The following is an 18618-nucleotide window of genomic DNA, read 5'->3' on the forward strand; positions in this document are numbered from 1 at the left end:
GCGAGTGTGAGCGTGCATGTGTGTGTTTTTGTTTTTCTTATTTATCCATTCTTATACTTATTCATTTATTCTGAACACCTCAAACTAGCTGTAAACAACCACCATTCCTTGAGCCCCTTTGTTCCCTGACCAGAACGGGAACTTTTCTCAGGATAACTAAACACCAGTTACCCAAATAAGTCACCATAAAATAACACTAAAAATGCAATAATTTTTTTTTTTTTTTTTTTTTTTTTTTTTTACACCAGGAACTAATTATCGGTATGAAAGTACATTAGATACATAGATATAGAGTCAGCTATGGAAAAAGTGTCATTAATAATCATTTAAAGAAATAAACACAAAAGAAAAAACACCTGCAAGAAATTCGATAAAGAAGGAAGAGAGGAAGCAGACAAGAGAGAAAGAGGAAAGTAAATTTAGAAAAAGAAGAAGAAAAAGAAAGATGATGAAGGAAAAACTAAGTTAAAGAAAGAAAGAAAGAAGAAAGAAAGAAAGAAAAAAAAAAAAACAATACTTTCCCGCAAGAATACTTCGGAAGAAAAAGTCCAGACAAAAACCCTTTCACTTCACCGAAAGTTCTTCCGTTCTCCCGCTACTTTCGATGCAGCAAGTCTAGACAAATTTCCCACTCGCACAATTCTAACCAAAAGCTGCAACTGGATTGAATTTTCTTCCCCTCAATTTTGTACAGAGCAGTGGAACTATCTTGACTAGTTCTATTTGTGTTAAAAATGGATTATCATTTTAAATGTATTTCTGATGAAAAGATTTCGAGCTTCCCCCTCACCTAGTTGGAAATACACACATTTCATTGTAGAAGACTAAAATCTTTTTACCTTTTCCTTTTTTTCTTCTTATCATTTTTTAGCAATACATAAACACGGTGTGGCTTAATACAAAGGTCTACATAAACTACCTGAATTTAAGTATGACAACAAAAACTATAAACAATATCAAAATTATCAATAACATTGACAAAGATGAATGAATCACATACCTATACGCAAGCAACCTGTGAGAACTGTCATGAATATTCAAATAAAATCTGCAGACTAATGATATCATTTGTATCATCTCTCTTTGTCAGTGCTAAGGAAGGGGGAAGATTGAATTGCACAAGTAAAAAATATTTGAGCTTTTTTTCTTTCCAATGTCTTTCGTATAGGAATTTTCTCTGAAACTTATTTAAGTAACATATGAAGCAATAATATAAAAAATAATGACAATAATGATTATAATAATAATAATAATAATAATAATAATAATGATGATGAAAATAATGATAATGATAATAATAATAATAATAATGAAAAACATGTCAACAACATAAAACAATACAACAACAGATAATTCTTGTACATTCATATCACCTCTATTGGCTTGGAACACTTAGCTGGAGCACCAACACACAGCATGGAGAAGGACAGAAAGAAAGAATGAAAAAAAAAAAAAAAACGCAGACAGTAAAGTACAGACAATGCAGCTCCTTAAAGTGTGAGTCCGGCATTTTACTGGCCCTGGTGACTCCTTGGATTACTGCAGGTCATCCTCTAGCCAGCCAGGCACAGGGTAGTCCAGTCTTGTGACGAGCTTCTCCAAAGCAACGTTGTAACTCTGGTAGAAGTCCTTAAAAGAAGGGAATGAAGGTGTGTTTAATTTAAATCATGGTTCCTCTTGAAGAAGGGTAAGGAATTTCGTAACTGATTTGCAGTAAGTGGATATTCATTCACATTATGAAACCTACATCTTTGCAAGAGAAAAAACTATAAAAATATTACAAGTGAATGAAAATACAGTTAGTGTAGTTGTAACAAATATCTCATCAATGGAAGGCTAGTCCAAATACCAAAACTATTGTATTTGTGCATGAAAGAGAAACAATTTTTAAAAATATGAAAAAGGAAAGATATAAATGGAACAAAAACATAATAGGGTGGGGGGGAAGTGAAAAAATATTATAAAAATAACAATATGGAAGTCAAACCTTTAAAATCTTGGACTCCGATTCATTCATGGGGGGATAAACTCTTCCCTTTCCCACGTCCCAGGCACTTGGTCTTGTCTTCCTCAATTACCTGGCAGTAAAACCCTTTCCGCTTGTCATACCTGTATTAAAAACTTGCATTTAGTTTAAGTGCACCAATTTCTGTGACACAGAACCAAGATCACTTGCACACAGATAATGTCATTGTAATTTTATAACCTAAAATACATTAACCCATAATTGACGGGTAGCATTCATAGTGGCCCGGGCCTCGCTGCCGGGGGCTTATATCGTTGCCCGAGCATGCGCGACCACTCATGCCAAATACCAGCATCCCATGCCGTTTCTTCGTAATACTACGAAGATTTGTTGTATTTTCAATTTTCATTATTTTTTACAGTCTCTACTTGCCAAACTTCCTGATAAATCGAGACTGAAGGGTATTTTTGTTGTTATATAGACTCCATAGTTGATCATTATTCGGTCTATAGTCCGAATAAAATAAGCAGTGTGTGGCATCATGGAGTTGAAATTGTCGGTTTGTTGCATTTTTTTTGTTTGTTGCATGGTAAAAATGAGAAAGTGTTAGAACCGACTTAATCACACTTTCACTGGCAAAAAAATAATCTTTTGCCGTGATTGTAACAAAAAAAAACTCATGGCATGTGCGTACGTGCCCCCGGCAGATGGTCCCGCCATGCCATGGCATGTACGTACATGCCACCCGTCGGCAATGGGTTAATATCAAATCTTTATTCTTTGGATTTCAATCCAGAATAATTGGTGATTAAAAAATTAAGAGATCAACTGCAACATTTATTACAACAGCATGTATGTGACTTACCGTAAATGTTCAGTGTAATTATAAAATGGCTCTATCTCCAGGAACTTCTGCAAGTCATTCATAATATATACAGGGTCATTTCTGAGCTCTTCTCCATCAATTATGATTAACTGTGAGGCTGGGAAGTAGTCCAGCCACCTCTCAATATGCTTGGCATACATGCCTGGGTTTAAACATCTGCAAGGCAAGAGGAAGATGTTTTGTTCATTCACAGCAAACATAAAAATACCCTTTAGCAAGCTAGGTTTTAATTTTATCTGACCTATTCCTAGAATTATTTGATAAATCTGGGAGAGAACAATCTTACTACATTCAGTAAAAAATCTACAAATGTTTAAAAAAATATATAACAAATAACAATAATACAAAAATCAAATAGATTCCACATACAAATTAAAATATGACAATAATTCAACCATAAAGGAAAGGTTCTCTCCAGATCAAGAGTCATCCAACACTCACTCTGCCAAAAACAAGCCACTTACTTGTTACGGAGGTCCCTGAGTTGACGAGGAGAGGAGTCTGTTGCTGTGATAACTTGGTAAAAAGAGTATTGAAGTGCTGTGGGGTCATTATGGGCCCGCATATGATGATACCAGGAATATGCACGCCGTCCTGGGGGTATAATGATTGCAACCTGGTGGATTTAAGGGTAAAATGTCAGAAATTACATCTTGGTGTAGGAAATATAAGAATAAAAAGTCAGAAATTGAGGCCACGCCTATAGCTGTCACAACAAACTGACTCTTCACACCAGGTACGGCTATAGGCATCGTGACTAGCTACACTTGGATAATCATTTACTGTAGTTACTATTAACAAGTTTTAAATTAATGAGTATGTTATGTAAATTGATATGCCATTGCCCTATCATAAGCAAGCTTAGTATGAACTATAAGCAGCTTGATTGATCCTACTAAAAAAGACAGACATAAATAAAGCTTTCCTCTCATTTATTACACTAGTTGACATCTAAATCTGTATTTCTAAGAATACTAACAACTTTAAAAAATAAATGAATAAACAATACATACTCATAAAGAAAAAAATCCTTACCAATTTAGCACTGGGAAGCAGAGACTTGACTCTCTTAGGCACCACTTCTCCCTCAAAGTATGTGGCACTTTTCTCAAACAGATATTTGCCAGAGGAGTTCTTGGGGATGGGGAAGAACTGCATATACCTGTAAGAACATTTATATATGCAGGAATTTTACAGACAGTCAAAGTTCCAAAATACTATAAAGTTCCTCTTCATGCTTTGGAAGTTTCTTTTATATGAATATAAAATAATTTTTACCCTAAATACAGAAATATGTATGGTGCCTTCTAACTCGAGGGTGGACCAAAATCTGAGTAGTGACTCTCCTGGATGTATGGCTCACAAATGAGCCTCTTCCCAAATGCTCACTGAGTCATCTCACTCAAGCACTCTGTGGCAAGACGTCCCCATCACCACACTCGACAAAAATTTCTCTTAACAAGATATTCCCATCACCTGTCTCTCAGCCAATTTTTTCTATAATGAGACTGTTGAGCTTATGGTAAGAAAAATCAAATCATGTGGTAAGAAAAATCAAATATATACAATATTTTATGTACATTCAGACTGAAGTTCCTTTCCGCACCCCTCAGCAAAACAAACTAGTCAAGAAGCGATGCTTGAGAAGCGGACCATCATAATTAAACATAATTAACCAATGTCTGCAGGTGTATGTGAGTTTTGTTACATACAGATGGTTCCACATGTGCTCAGCCACTAAGGAGTCTATCACTTGGTTCTAGTGACCGTGCCTGATTTCCTGATTCCTGGAATTTGTGGGAAAATGTGTTTTCTTTCTAATACTATTAACATTGACATTGTCATATTCTTATCAAAATCAAGGAAAAGGGTAAACAGGTGAGATAGGTCTGACTAATAACTAACTCCTTGGTGACTAAGCACTTGTACAGCTAATTGGGTTAACATACTCCTTCTCTTAAAAAAAAAAAAGTAAATGTTTTCAAAGTTACAACATAATACAGCACACTATATGAATGCAAAAACATAGGTATATTTATCAAAATAACTTTCAAAGAAGTCAATATTCTCTTCAAAAGGATATGCTTTCAATTACAAAACAATATTATACATTGTAAGGATGCAAAAAACTTTTTTTTTTTTTTTTTTTTTTTTCAAAATTAAAACCACTCAAAAATCCACTAGATATTTTCAAGAAGTTTATTCCCTTCTTTGTCATCAAAACTACTAACTGTGCTTTAGAATCCACCCAAAATATCTTTAACTTCCCACTTTGAACCATCTCTTTGAGAACAGCTATGTCAATTCTCAACCTCGTTTCTGAAACATTTTTCACTGAGTATACATTAGCATCACAAAGTGAATGGATATCTACACAAAGTTCCACAGGTAATTTTTTGTCTTCATCATATAATATCCGAGACAACATATTTCCGAGATAATAGATAATATTCACCGTCTCAGCAGCTGTTAGTGTTTCTGCAGCAAGTGTGCTTTTCACAGCTCTTTTTATTTTCTTTGCCTCCCAATACAAAGGACAACTGTTGTCATTTTCACCCACCAGAAAAATCACAAACCCCAAGTGCTACTAAATACATCAGGGAGATTGGCATAGAAAGCATCAATGTATACAATCAACTTATACTTACAAACATCACCAAGACCTGGAAAATACACTGAGCTCACAAAAGCACACATTATCCTTAGATACTTGTTTGCCTCAATCAGATCTTCTATTTTGAGATTATTTACTTTACAGCTAAGTTTCAATACACATATGTTAAGTCAGGTCTTGAATTACTACATAGCCATTCTAGTTGACCAACTATACTCCTAAATCTTCCCTTTTCTTCAACATTATGCTCCATATTCTTATTTGGTCCTCTCACAGCACTTATATTTATGGATGCTTAGGATTTGCAGTACTCTTTCTGAGTGACATCTTGTTCATTCTGCACAATATCTAATCCAATATATCTGAAAGTAGTATTACTTTGCTCCCTAACCTGAAAATTATTTCTGATTTGGGCAATGATCGCATTTCCAAATCTTTCTGTCCCTCCCCACAAGATATCATCATGTATTACAAGTATGCCACATAATTCTCATTCATGATACCAACAGAATGCAACAGGGTCAGTTTTCACCTCATTACATCCCATCTTCAACAGGAAAGTATTTACTAAGAGATACCACTTTCTAGCTGCATCATCAAGACCATACACATTTTTCCAGTTTCCATACCACACTATAATCACAATCTGCTTCAATACGGGGGAATAAACTTCACACTGAAACCTTTAACTCTGTTGGAATGCAGCCTTAATGACAATAGAATTCACTGCTCACTTTTTTGAAGAACGTGTTGCAACAAAAGACCTCAACATTTCCTTGCTAACAGTAGAAGAATCTGACTAAATATTCTCCTTTTCCTCAAAGCCTCTGGCAAACTGCATTGCTTTTATTTTCTTTCTCTTATCACCATTTTCATTTTCTATCACTAGAACTTCCTCACCAAAACTTTTCCAGCTTGTCAATTCTTCTTGTTTTGCTTTTCAAATTCAGTCTCGTATGTGCTCTCTTCATTGCTTTCTTACTGAACAGAAGCGGATTAGAACAATTCACCACATCAGCTATTATATTTGGTCTGATGCCTATAATGTTCATTGGACTTAACCTTTTTTGTTGACATAAACATATTACTGTTGCCAAATTTAAATGCAGTTTCATTTTCCTTCTCCTCTATTGTCAATTTCTCTTCTTCTGATAAAGTTAGTATGTACGATTTCAAGCAATCAATACTACACACAGGAGAACTACGTGCTGTCCAGGATAGCATAATCTATAGACTCTTGTCATTAACACTAACATCATTCCAGGACAACAACAGTATACATACATATACAACTCTTCCTCTTGTTGTAATTCCTCACTTACACTATTTACATACACATTTCTTGGACATACTGGAGACAGATGGTACTCTGATCTATACATAACACTTTCTAACATTTCCATATTTGTTTATTGAGTTTCTATGTCCATTTTTCTCAGTTCTATTTGTCACATTTTCTCTTCCTCTGCCTCTAAATCTGCCACATCCTCTTCCCAGAGTTACAACATTCACCTTCTGTGTGTTAAACATTGACAGGAGTTTCACTTCACTACTCCCTGACACTGCAACCAATGACAGTACTTCTTGACTTCTAAAAAAATTGTAAGGGCTTGCTGCATGAAATCAAATATCTTATCTGGATCACTAAGTTTACAGTATCAATACTGTCTGTCTTTAACTTCTATCCCTGCATTTGTCCACTAGCTTGAATTCTAAAATATTTTATACTTGCCCAAAACTGCACTTCTATTGCCAAAGCCCAAAATGTACTTCTGAATATATTTCCTTTTCTTTTTTATAATTATCAAACTTTGTCCATGCCTCGAATGCAGCTGGTATCTCACCTTCACTTGTCCATGTGTTGAAGCAAAACATTCACTCCATCATCGTTTACTAACTCTTCAATGTTCACATATTCAAAAGTCTTGCCCTCACCTTGCTTCCTTCTAGAAATGACAGGGTAACACCTTCAGCTTGTTTTTTCTTTCCTATACTCATGGCAAGTTGCCATGCTTTCAGTTCCTGTTTTCAGCAATTGTAACTTCTGCTTTCTATGAAAACAGGCACTCTTGCCCGTCCACCGCAATAGTTGTCATTCATATTTTCTTTGTCTTCTTTCTATAAAATATTTATTGATCTCCTTCCCCTTACCACAAACTATGCTCTCCTACCATTTGTTGAGCTTCTTGATCAATGTGGTAAGGTAAATCAAATGCCTGTGCACAATATTTTGCTTTCATATTAGCTAAGTTATCCATATGGACATTTAAACCGAAGTCTCTTTCAAGGAGTTTATCAGTAGGCCCTAGTGATGGCTCCTGATTTCCCCATTCCTTGAAATCATGGGAAAATCTAGTACCATTTGTATCGATACTGTTATTCTTATTGATATTATGATTATTAAATTGTGACTAAGGTGACCAAGCAATTGTAGAGCCATCTATGTCAAAATACTATAGATGAACTTATATTATTGTGGGCATGGCATGTATTCTTGCCATCCGTACCGACTGGGTTAAAAGAATATTGATTAATTCTTATGAAGATAAAATGAATAAAGTGTATCGCATAACCTCTATGATCCATTTCATGAAAAAATTTAGCTTACGGGGTAGGTGACATCAACATACCATCATGGAAAAATTTGGACGCGGGCCAGGATGACGCAAATTTGCCATCATGCGAATTTCATTTGAAGGTAACAGGAATGACTCGCCACAAGTGCACACAAAGTTCTTGAAGGGTCATTAGACTCCGGGCATTTAGGAAGGGGCTTTTGCACTATTCCATTATTAAACGAGTGTGGAATGTACCATCCATGCTCTGGATCCTATACCTGCCTACAGTGACTGCAGTCCAGGTTGAATTACAGAAAATTGAGTTGAAATTAAAAAGACAAATAATTTTTTTTTATTCTATTATTACTGCACTGAGTTATGGACCACCTAGAGAGATAATATGAAGTCTGTGCAAGTAAAACAGTCAATTGCCACCTGGATAAAGATCAAATGACAAATGCAAATACTGAAAAATGGCAGAAAAAGAGAAGCTTACAGCTTTTCTTACATGCCACACACCCGTCAGAGTAGCTGCTCAAGTAAGCCTAATGCTAATATTTTGGGCCACAATATATATTGCATATTAAGACAATGGTTTTAAAATTGTTATATCAATAGAGACTTCTGCTATCAGACAGGAGATGAAATCACCATTAAAAAAAATGAAAAATTCTAGTTTTCCTTTTCTTAAATCATTCCCTTTTCATCAGATTTTCTTTTCCAACTCTGGAAAACAAAACTCACAGCCATCAACTCCTTAGGGGTACTTACCAATCAATACCCTTGTAATAGTTCTTGCCATTGAAGAACTGTATCTCCTCAAAGGTCTCTGGGGATGGGTAATTAGCAACAATGGCTGGGTGCATGGTCAGGAAGGTATACAGAGCAGTGGTGCCTGTTTTCTGTGGGCCTATCACCAAAAACTTGGGCAACTGCTCACATGTTTTGTTCTTGGACCAAATCTCCATGTGACGGCGGTCAGCGCAGGGATCCTTGGAATAGGAGCTTGTCATTAGTATAATCAAATTTATATTTTGGGAAATACAGGAAAAATAGCAAAAACAATTCCTTAGAAAAAAGATAAGAAAAATCTATCTAACCACGACCAGTATTTAATTAAAATTAGTTCACTTCTCTAATACAAAATCTCCTTTTCTTATGAATCATTATAAATCCCTAAAATATACAGTTGATGCCATCCACACTCACCCCCCAAATTGGATCTTTTTCCTCAGGATAAAGATGGAAGTACTTCTCGCCAAGCTGCAGAGGTGGCACAGTCTGGAGGTTCAGGTTTGTCCAGCATTTGATGAATTTGATAACAGACTCAAAGGTGTAGAGAGCCAAGCGGTCATTGCCATAGTTGCTGAGGTGTGTCATGAAGATACTGATCTTTGGTGAGGAAAAACAGCATGTTAGTTGTAAACTGCTCGAGGCTAATATTTTTATATATTTTGTGCTAAAATGGTCTCTCTATGCACTTCTCACTTGTTTGAAATATGAAATTTCTAAAGATCTGAATGAATCCTGAAGTACTAAAACTTATTGGGAAAATTAATTGTTTTCCTAATCAAGTAGTTTAAAAAATTCTACGGATATAAACTCACCAAAGTTTGGAATGGTGGAAATCACACTTACTGGGTTAAACACAATAGACTGAAAAAGCTCTCCTCCATGGATACTCCTATCTAACATTGATCTCCCTCCTGGGTACTTGTTAATGAAGATAGTGTGTGTAAATAATCCACACGTCTGCCTTGGTAGCACCTACAAGACAGAAAGGGAAACCAGGTAAGATATAATGAACCAAAGGCTGTTGCTATCCTTGTCTTACAAGATGCCATCTAACACACTGTATAATGTCTGCTTCTTCTGATTGTACCATTATATTTCGGTGTATGAAACCTCTGCGAAGTCTGGCTGGATAGAGATGAGGATACTCTTCTGAAGAAGTGACTCTTACATTCCACACTTTCTTCCAGGCATCATAAAGTGGCTCGTGCACTGGGTAAACACCAGAGTGATGTGGAGCCACACTATAACCTACACAGAAGAAGGAACATTATCATACCCATAAAATTACATTTATACTATAATATAGGGAAGTCAAAGTCAACAAAGACAGTATACCACTATTTTCTTGTCATTTCCAAGCCAACATCTCTGAATCAAAATCACATATCAGACCATAACAAAACAGACTGCTATCAAGTTACTACTCTGTCACTCCTACCTGAATCTGTGGGAATGCCATGATCAATTGCAAACTGCTTGTTACGCTGCATCTGAGCTTCAAGGCCAGCTGGAGTAAGTTTGTGAGGCTGAGTGTGTCCCCACATGTGTCCAAACCACCAAAAATCATCCACATGTTCTGTAATTAGAAACAATCTGAGATCAATACATGCCTACGTGTACAAGTAGTTTTTCCACCCACACAAGCAAAAATAATATAATAAGCAAAAAAGAATTATTAGATTTGGTACATATGATGGATATTTCATCACAAATATATCTGCCTAAGGTTAAGACCATTCTTCATCAAGTATATATATAGCTGCACCATGTCCAATACAAAAACAAAATACAAATGGACATCATAAATCTAAATCTCAGCTTAATGACTGTCCATATCACAACATGCAAAGGACTCACCTAAGAGTTTTCTATCTCCCATATTCTCTTCAGGGTAACCATGCTGGTAGTATTTCCCACTAAAACCAAGGTTGAACTTCCAGCCAGGCACCATCTCCTGCAGTCGCTTCTGAGATTCTAGCAATGCCTAGGATATTCCAATTAAATTTTCTTTAAAGTTTCTTTCACTTTTGTCAACTACTAAGTGCTATATATGACTTTTGATTACTGTGTTCAGAAGAAGCACATTCCACAATTCTTTTCAAACCTTGCTTTTGAAATGAAGTGCTTCATATGTTAACAATGAAAATATGAAAATTTTTGAGCTATTCAACATGACACTAATACATACTTTTTCACAATTTGTATACTTCCTCTTGTACACTAACTGTATACTTTGAATTTCACTGAAACCTGAAAACACTGCTCAGGCAAAATACTCACTGTGACATCATCTGCCGTCATTCGGATACCTTTCCGAGCAACGAATATATCATCTATGTCTACCAGCATGTAGCGGTCGAGGGAAACTGAGAGGCGGCCCATACTGAGGTAGGATATAGCATCAAGAAATAGCAGCCGGTGTAGCCAGAACTCCAAGCCTCCCCCAAACACCACACGCTGAATCCCATCTACTGCCCCCTTGTCCTGCAAAAGATCAATTCAATAAATCACACTGAGATTGCTGACAGTTTAAATATCATATGCTATACCCTGGAGAAATTGTGCCTATTCATCTAAAATAATTTCAGTGTGGGAGAAAATTCCATATCAGTGGTTTCCAATATTTCAGTTTCATTTCATTTGTGCAGATAAGGGCGTGGGAGAAAAGAAGATAAAAAAGAAAAAAGAGCCATTGGTTGACTACTTGGAACGTAGCTTGAATTGTAGCTTAGGTGTAAGTTTCTACATATATGTAAAAAAAAATGTACCCCAGGTTGAGATGTATTGGTGATGGAAAAAGAGCTTATTGGAGCCATAACAGGATATCTCCATACAATACCTCGCCAGGTGCTGGGCTTCATGTAAGGTCCTCAGTTGAAATCAGAAGTGCAGGAAATGAATATTTACCTCACTCTCTACACTATTTACTGGGGTATACATGATTTTTTTTTTTTGCTAAAAATAGCCTAAGCCTACTTTTGAGAAGCTGTATCTTCACAGTGACCATTGTTTGGAGCCAAACAAGTGAACAACTGAACAGGCTGGACCATGCGTGAATTGAGTGTTTTTCACACAGCTTTGGCTCCTTCAACATGACGTGATTCGACATCATCTGGTATGAGTGGGTTAAGAATCATCTATGTTGGATAAATATGATATATAGTGCTCTCACAACAATGGACTACGTTCTATTAAATTTTGCTTATTATTGTTAAATGTTTATTTCCATTAAACTCCCTCTGCTTCAAGAATGTAAAAGCTAAAAGATCTGTTTGTGTCCTGCCTGTCCACAATGCACCACCTGAGCATGACTGTAAGATGGCAGTTCAAAAACTTTCCAAAATAGTGCAGCTCAGAGAAAAATATAACATTCATAATATGAAAAGAAAAAGAACTCACCCAGACAGTTTAGACATCTGATTTATTTCTCTACTTATAAAGGCCATTTCACTTAATCTTTAAAAAACATGTAAACATGCTCATGTATTTGTACTTAAGTAGCTAAGGTAGTTAAAGTACCGATAGGACACTCAGAAAACTGAAGTATACATTGTGCTGTATATGCAAACCTTCTAGAATGTACATGCTTATGAATTAGAACAAATATTCTCTGATGTAAGTTTAAGTGCAAAGAAATTATCTGGAATACCAGTTCTTGAAATTTGTTCATAGTTTCATTTAAAAATGATAAGTTAGATCACTCTCACCAGTCACAAATGAGTCACAAAATGCTTTACCTGCTTGCTCTAAGGTTCCAAACTATAAGCAAGCTCTGGAACCAGATAATGTGGCATCACCAAAACAAAAACATGGCCTTGATATTGTTATTCTAATCAATGTGTTCTACATGCACTGATGGTTTCTCAGAGTAATGCAAAACAAAATTTAAAGGTAACATGTCATATGTAGTGCCACTTATATTACTGTAATTATTTACAGATATTTATAGCAACAACAAATGCTTGTGAAGTAGCTTCCTACATATTAACAGATTCTATCATATAAATCTTTTATACTTTCACCCTTGTTCTGTATATGTGTGTGTGTGGGGGGGGTGCATGGATGTGCACATGTGAGTATGAGAGAATTAGTGTGAGAACAAGGAAAAGGCACAGACACTGACATATGCAAAAGATCAGAGTAACTTGAGACAAAATGTGTATCAAGGTATAGACAAGCCACAACAACTTCACAATAACCTTAAACCTTTGCCGACGGGTGGGTTGTACGCACATGCCATGGCATGGCGGGACTATCTGCCAGGGGCATGTACGTACATGCCATGGTGTATGTATGGACATGCCATGAGTTTTTTTTGTTACAATCACGGCAAAAGATTATTTTTCTGCCACTGAAAGTGTGATTAACCCATTGCCGACGGGTGGCATGTACATACATGCCATGACATGTCGGGACCATCTGCCGGGGGCACGTACGCACATGCCATAGAGTATGCATGGACATGCCATGAGTTTTTTTTTGTTACAATCACGGCAAAAGATTATTTTTTTGCCAGTGAAAGTGTGATTAAGTCAGTTCTAACACTTTCTCATTTTTACCATGCAATAAACAAAAAAAATGCAACAAACTGACAATTTCAACTCCATGATGCCACACACTGCTTATTTTATTCGGACTATAGACCGAATAATGATCAACTATGGAGTCTATATAACAACAAAAATACCCTTCAGTCTCGATTTATCAGGAAGTTTGGCAAGTAGAGACTGTAAAAAATAATGAAAATTAAAAATACAACATATCTTCGTAGTATTACGAAGAAACGGCATGGGATGCTGGTATTTGGCATGAGTGGTCGCGCATGCTCGGGCGACGATATAAGCCCCCGGCAGCGAGGCCCCGGCCTCTATGAATGCTACCCGTCAATTATGGGTTAAGTTGTTTTTAACACTTTCTCATTTTTACTATGCAAAAAAACAACAAACCGACAATTTCAACTCCATGATGCCACACACTGCTTATTTTATTCAGACTATAGACTGAATAATGATCAACTATGGAGTCTATATAACAACAAAAATACCCTTCAGTCTCGATTTATCAGGAAATATGGCAAGTGGAGACTAGAAAATAATGAAAAGTGAAAATACAACATATGCTCGTAGTATTATGAAGAAACGGCATGGGATGCTTGTATTTGGCATGAGTGGTCGCGCATGCTAGGGCGACGATATAAGCCCCCGGCAGCGAGGCCCGGGCCACTATGAATACTACCCGTCGGGAAAGGGTTAATTAGAATTATGAACATTACTAAGATTACAAAAGATATATAGTTGAGGCTTGTTTATAGAACATAATTGACAATACATATAGATATATAAAAGCACTGAAAATTATGAGAGTATAGTACAGTGTGAATGTATTGGAGGGATGGTGTCAGTGCTGGGGAACAATTAGACCCTTGGCTCAAGCTGCTTCATGGCAGTCACATGGCCCAAAATCCAGACAATAGGCTTTTATGAGTGGCTACTTTGCCTGGTGTGTGGCATGTAGGCAAGACTCTATGCCTCCGCCTTGTAATGTTATTTTCTCTATTTATGCATAAACTTTATTTTTTGCCATTTTCCGACATCCACATTTGTCCTTTAATCTGCATTATCCAGTTGGTAAGAGACTGCTTTTATTTTGCACTGATTCTATATCATCTCTCTACATAATCTATAACTAAGTGCAAGAAAAATATAAATATTTAACATTTTGTTATTGCCCCCCCACCCTCCTTTTTTTAATATACAATTTTCTGTAATTCAACCAGCACCACCACTCACGGTGGCCCGGAATAGGTTGTTGAGCATGGAAATGGTGTCGTCCATGGAACCAATGCTATTCCAGTCATGGCTCACAGACATTACAGTCCACACTCATTTATCGATGGGACTAATGCAAAACCCCTTTCTAAATGCCAACTGAGCCGAATCACCCTCCAAGAGATTTATGCACCATCAGCCTGGCCTTCAGCCGAAACACTGATGACATCAAGTTCACTTCACTCAGCCCACTGCCAGACTTTCCTATGGCAGCATGTTCACTTCACCTGCCCCTCAAATTAAATTTTTTCATGCGTGATAGTCACGTCACCCGGATCATAGGGGTTAATAAAGGCTAGATAAGGATTTAATGGATTCCTAGATTTTACAAGCTTTGTAATGTCACTCACCAACACAGCAGAGACAAGCTTTTCTTGGGCAAAATGAGGTACACTTGAACATGCCCACTCTAGAGGCATGTAGTTGGGGTCATCAGACACAAAGACAGTCCAGTCCGTCCCCGGCAGGTTCCCCGAGACATTCCCTCCTGCTCGGGTGAGTCTCAGAACTGGGTTGTCACTGTTGAGGCTTGCATTCTGTTGTTGTAAAGCAAGATTTTTCCTCATTAAAGGCAATTTGTCTTTCTCCTACACATTTCATGCTGTACTGAATAATATGAAGCCATTATAGAACTCACATCTAATTATATTTAATCCAATCCATGACTTTACACTTATTGCTCTGGTCTGCTTGCGAATGAATAAGTTATCAGAGCAAGATATCTCTACTGGTTCTTTTAACTATTCAGTCAAATTTATGCCTATTCTGATTTATATTATAATGGTATGGAATAAGGAATTTCCACAAGTGAATTCTTGTATATATGACAATGACAATGCATGATAAAAAGAAAAAAAAAAGAAAAGACTTAATGCTCTGAGACATAACTGATGAAAATTAACACAATCACCACCATTCTGTAGACTAAGCAATTGCTAAGCAAATTAGAAGGGGGAAAAATCACTACTCAAAAATTATGTCAAATAAGTAGTTTATCTAAAAACATTTACAAAAAAAAAATCAGGTAGGCCAAGTAACTGACTGCTTGGTGACTAAAGTACTTGTGAAGCCATCTATGTGTAAGCAAAATGAATAAAATAAAACTACAACGGTTGGTGCATAAACCCAGCACCAATGGGTCTCCATTTTTTTTTTTTTATGTTTCTTAAACAATTGGTTGCAGGTACACGTTCTGTCTACAGTATCCACCCCTGCCCCAAGTGCTCAGTTGCCCTTCATATAATTTTTGGCCTTTTTGGTGCTATCAAAATAGAAACTGGTATCATTATTACTGAAATCATAATTATTATATTATTAAAATATAGGTAGGACTAGTAAGACTCACTGGTGACTATGTACTTGTGGAGCCATCTGTGTGTAAACACAATCAATAAACTAAAATCACAGTGGACATAGTATTTATTCCATCCTGGCACAAAGGGGTTAGTCCAATATTGCTGGGAAGATGTGATGTTCACTGTAGTTTTGTTTTGTGAAAAGTAGCTACACAGACAGCTTGACAAGTACTCTGCCACTAAGAAGTCAATTAGTAGTCTACATGACTTCATCTGATTTTTCCCTCTCTTGAAATTTCTGGATTTTTTTAATGCTATTATCATTGATGTTGTTATTATCATTACTGACATTATAATTATTTCAGTGTTATCAACAATACTACTACCAAATTATATTAAATATTTCCAAAATTCAAGGAAAAGGATAAACAAGTGAGATGGGTCAGACTGTGATTGCTAAACTGGGTATGACATGTACATAAATGCCATCCCTAGCAGTACTGGGTTAATGATAGTATCTAGCTATTGACTATTATTGATAATAAACCTCAAGGAGAGTATGTACTGATTCTCAAAACCTTTTCTCCACCCACCTCCAATGCCATGTTGGTATGGATGAAGAGTGGAAAGCCCCTCAATTTTGCCCCCACTTGCGTTTCTTCGTGGGTTGGCATGAAGCCAACTATTCCTACATTATAGTCCCGAAGGTATTTGTCTAAGAGTTCGCGGTTCCACTGGTCAATCTGCAGGTACCGCTCGAAGTTCTCAAACACAACTGTTCCATACTTGCCCTTCGAAAGGTTTGTAAGCACGGGAAGAGATTTACCAAAGACCTCCATTTTGTACCTGGGAAAGGAGAATAGCTTTTGGGTTCTTTTTACCTGATAACAGCTATGATCTACAGCAAAAAATCCTTAAAATTGTGTATAATTACGAATATGTACATACATAAAGAATATGTAACCTCCATATTTTCTGGGAAAAACTGCTATAATAGTGAAATAGTAAGATAAACATTAACTCCTTACATTAACCTGTTGATGCTGGGTTGACATGTATACAGGTCCTGTTCAATGTGACTTAGTTTACTGATTTTATTTAAATAGTTCTACAACTGCTTAGCCACCCACAAGAGATAATTACTAGGCCCCCCTGACCCCATCTGTTTACTCTATTCCTTCAATTTTCAAAGCCAAAAAAATATTTTCATTAGTAATGTAATATAATAATAATGTCATTATAAAAGTTATCATTATTATTATACCAATAATAAAAGTATTAGAAGTAAACATCTTATGAACATTTAAGGAATATGGTAAACAATAAGGTCAGAGGCCTTGTAACTAACTCCTCTGTGACTAAATGCTTGCAAAGCTGTCTTATTCACAAATCTGACAAAACAAAACTAATGTAGACAGCACATGTACCCAGCACCAATGATATAGGAGTAATCTTCCATTATAAAAAATATAATTCTACCCACAAATACCTTTGGAAAATTCAGCAATGCAGAGATTCACCTCAAAACCTGCCTAAAATTCATCACTACAGAAGACTCAACCAAAACCTTCATCCTGCAACTCACTTAATTCTGTTTGCCACTAGTATCTCTGTGATGGCTTTCCCCAGCCTAGAGTACTGTGTCTCGGTGAAGAGCAGCACCTTGGGGTCCTCCCGCAGCCGATTCTCTGAAGACTTGGGTGGTTGGTGGTGTTGGTGGAGACTGGAGTTGCCATGGTTGCCACACTGGAAGACCGACTCAGGAGGCCGCCCACGCACCAGGCTGGAACACAGTACAGAGCTGCTCTACGTCAGTCATTACACATCATGGAAGCTTAATGTACATAGCAGTAAAGAGAGGCCCAGAGTGACCTTGCTTTACCAAGAGTCTCTAGGAAGCTACAGTGCACCAAATGAGAGTTCACAATAGGATAGCAACTTCTACTCATTGTCAGATGTTAGTCATTTTCCCCCTAGCAGACAGATAAGCCCAGATGTTGTTAGCCTGAGTGGCTTGAGAGAGAGTTAAAGATACCCAACGTGCAGAACAGGATTAACAAGCAAGACAAGAAAGCAGGATGTATATTCCTTTTTTTCTTTTCTTTTTTAAGTTGTTCTTAATATTTTATCCTCAGTTTTTTATTCATGTGCTTAGCGATTATGTGCACCATTATCAATGTGTGAATATATTGTGATAATTTAATGTGAAATTATATATACATACATAAATTCTTCAAGAAGTTTTTACAGAATAAAACAAGTACTATAACACCAAAGTAGTGATTATGCATCTCTAAAATGACAAGAAATAGAAAGTGAATGCAGCATGCACAAGTACAAGTGTGACTCAAGTAATTAAATGCAATGCACTTGATTAGTGAGTCATGGTATCATTATTAAATAATCATAGTGAGGTTACATGCCACACTTCCGCTCTTAAATCAGGAACCAGATCAGTCTCAATTCTGAAGAGGTAATGACAACGACAGAAGACAGCTTAAACAGTACGCTTGTTTTCATAAATAGAAGGTTTTGGAGACAGTGACCCAGCTGATTACTAATGAACAAAAGATACTGGCGAGTGAAAGAGAATGACAATATGAAAGCATATATTCCAAGATTACGTGTATGTAATACTTCATGGATGTCATATATAATATTGTGCATATATTATAT

General features: G+C 36.5%; 1 protein-coding gene across 1 annotated transcript in view; it reads right to left on the reverse strand.

The window, feature by feature from the left end:
- Nucleotides 1–211: 211 nt before the first annotated feature.
- The window catches only part of LOC119595438 (bifunctional heparan sulfate N-deacetylase/N-sulfotransferase-like), a 36639-nt gene continuing 18232 nt past the window's right edge, over nucleotides 212–18618 (reverse strand). Inside the window, 16 exon segments of the mRNA XM_037944556.1 lie at nucleotides 212–1629; nucleotides 1988–2041; nucleotides 2043–2109; nucleotides 2832–3008; nucleotides 3317–3468; nucleotides 3888–4014; nucleotides 8796–9016; nucleotides 9234–9416; nucleotides 9663–9791; nucleotides 9907–10067; nucleotides 10258–10395; nucleotides 10677–10803; nucleotides 11100–11303; nucleotides 14998–15183; nucleotides 16536–16788; nucleotides 17528–17725. Coding sequence (XP_037800484.1) covers nucleotides 1537–1629; nucleotides 1988–2041; nucleotides 2043–2109; nucleotides 2832–3008; nucleotides 3317–3468; nucleotides 3888–4014; nucleotides 8796–9016; nucleotides 9234–9416; nucleotides 9663–9791; nucleotides 9907–10067; nucleotides 10258–10395; nucleotides 10677–10803; nucleotides 11100–11303; nucleotides 14998–15183; nucleotides 16536–16788; nucleotides 17528–17725 — 2470 coding nt within the window. The 3' untranslated portion in view covers nucleotides 212–1536.

The sequence above is a fragment of the Penaeus monodon genome, chromosome 36 (assembly GCF_015228065.2).
Source record: "Penaeus monodon isolate SGIC_2016 chromosome 36, NSTDA_Pmon_1, whole genome shotgun sequence".
Taxonomy (NCBI): Eukaryota; Metazoa; Arthropoda; class Malacostraca; order Decapoda; family Penaeidae; genus Penaeus; species Penaeus monodon.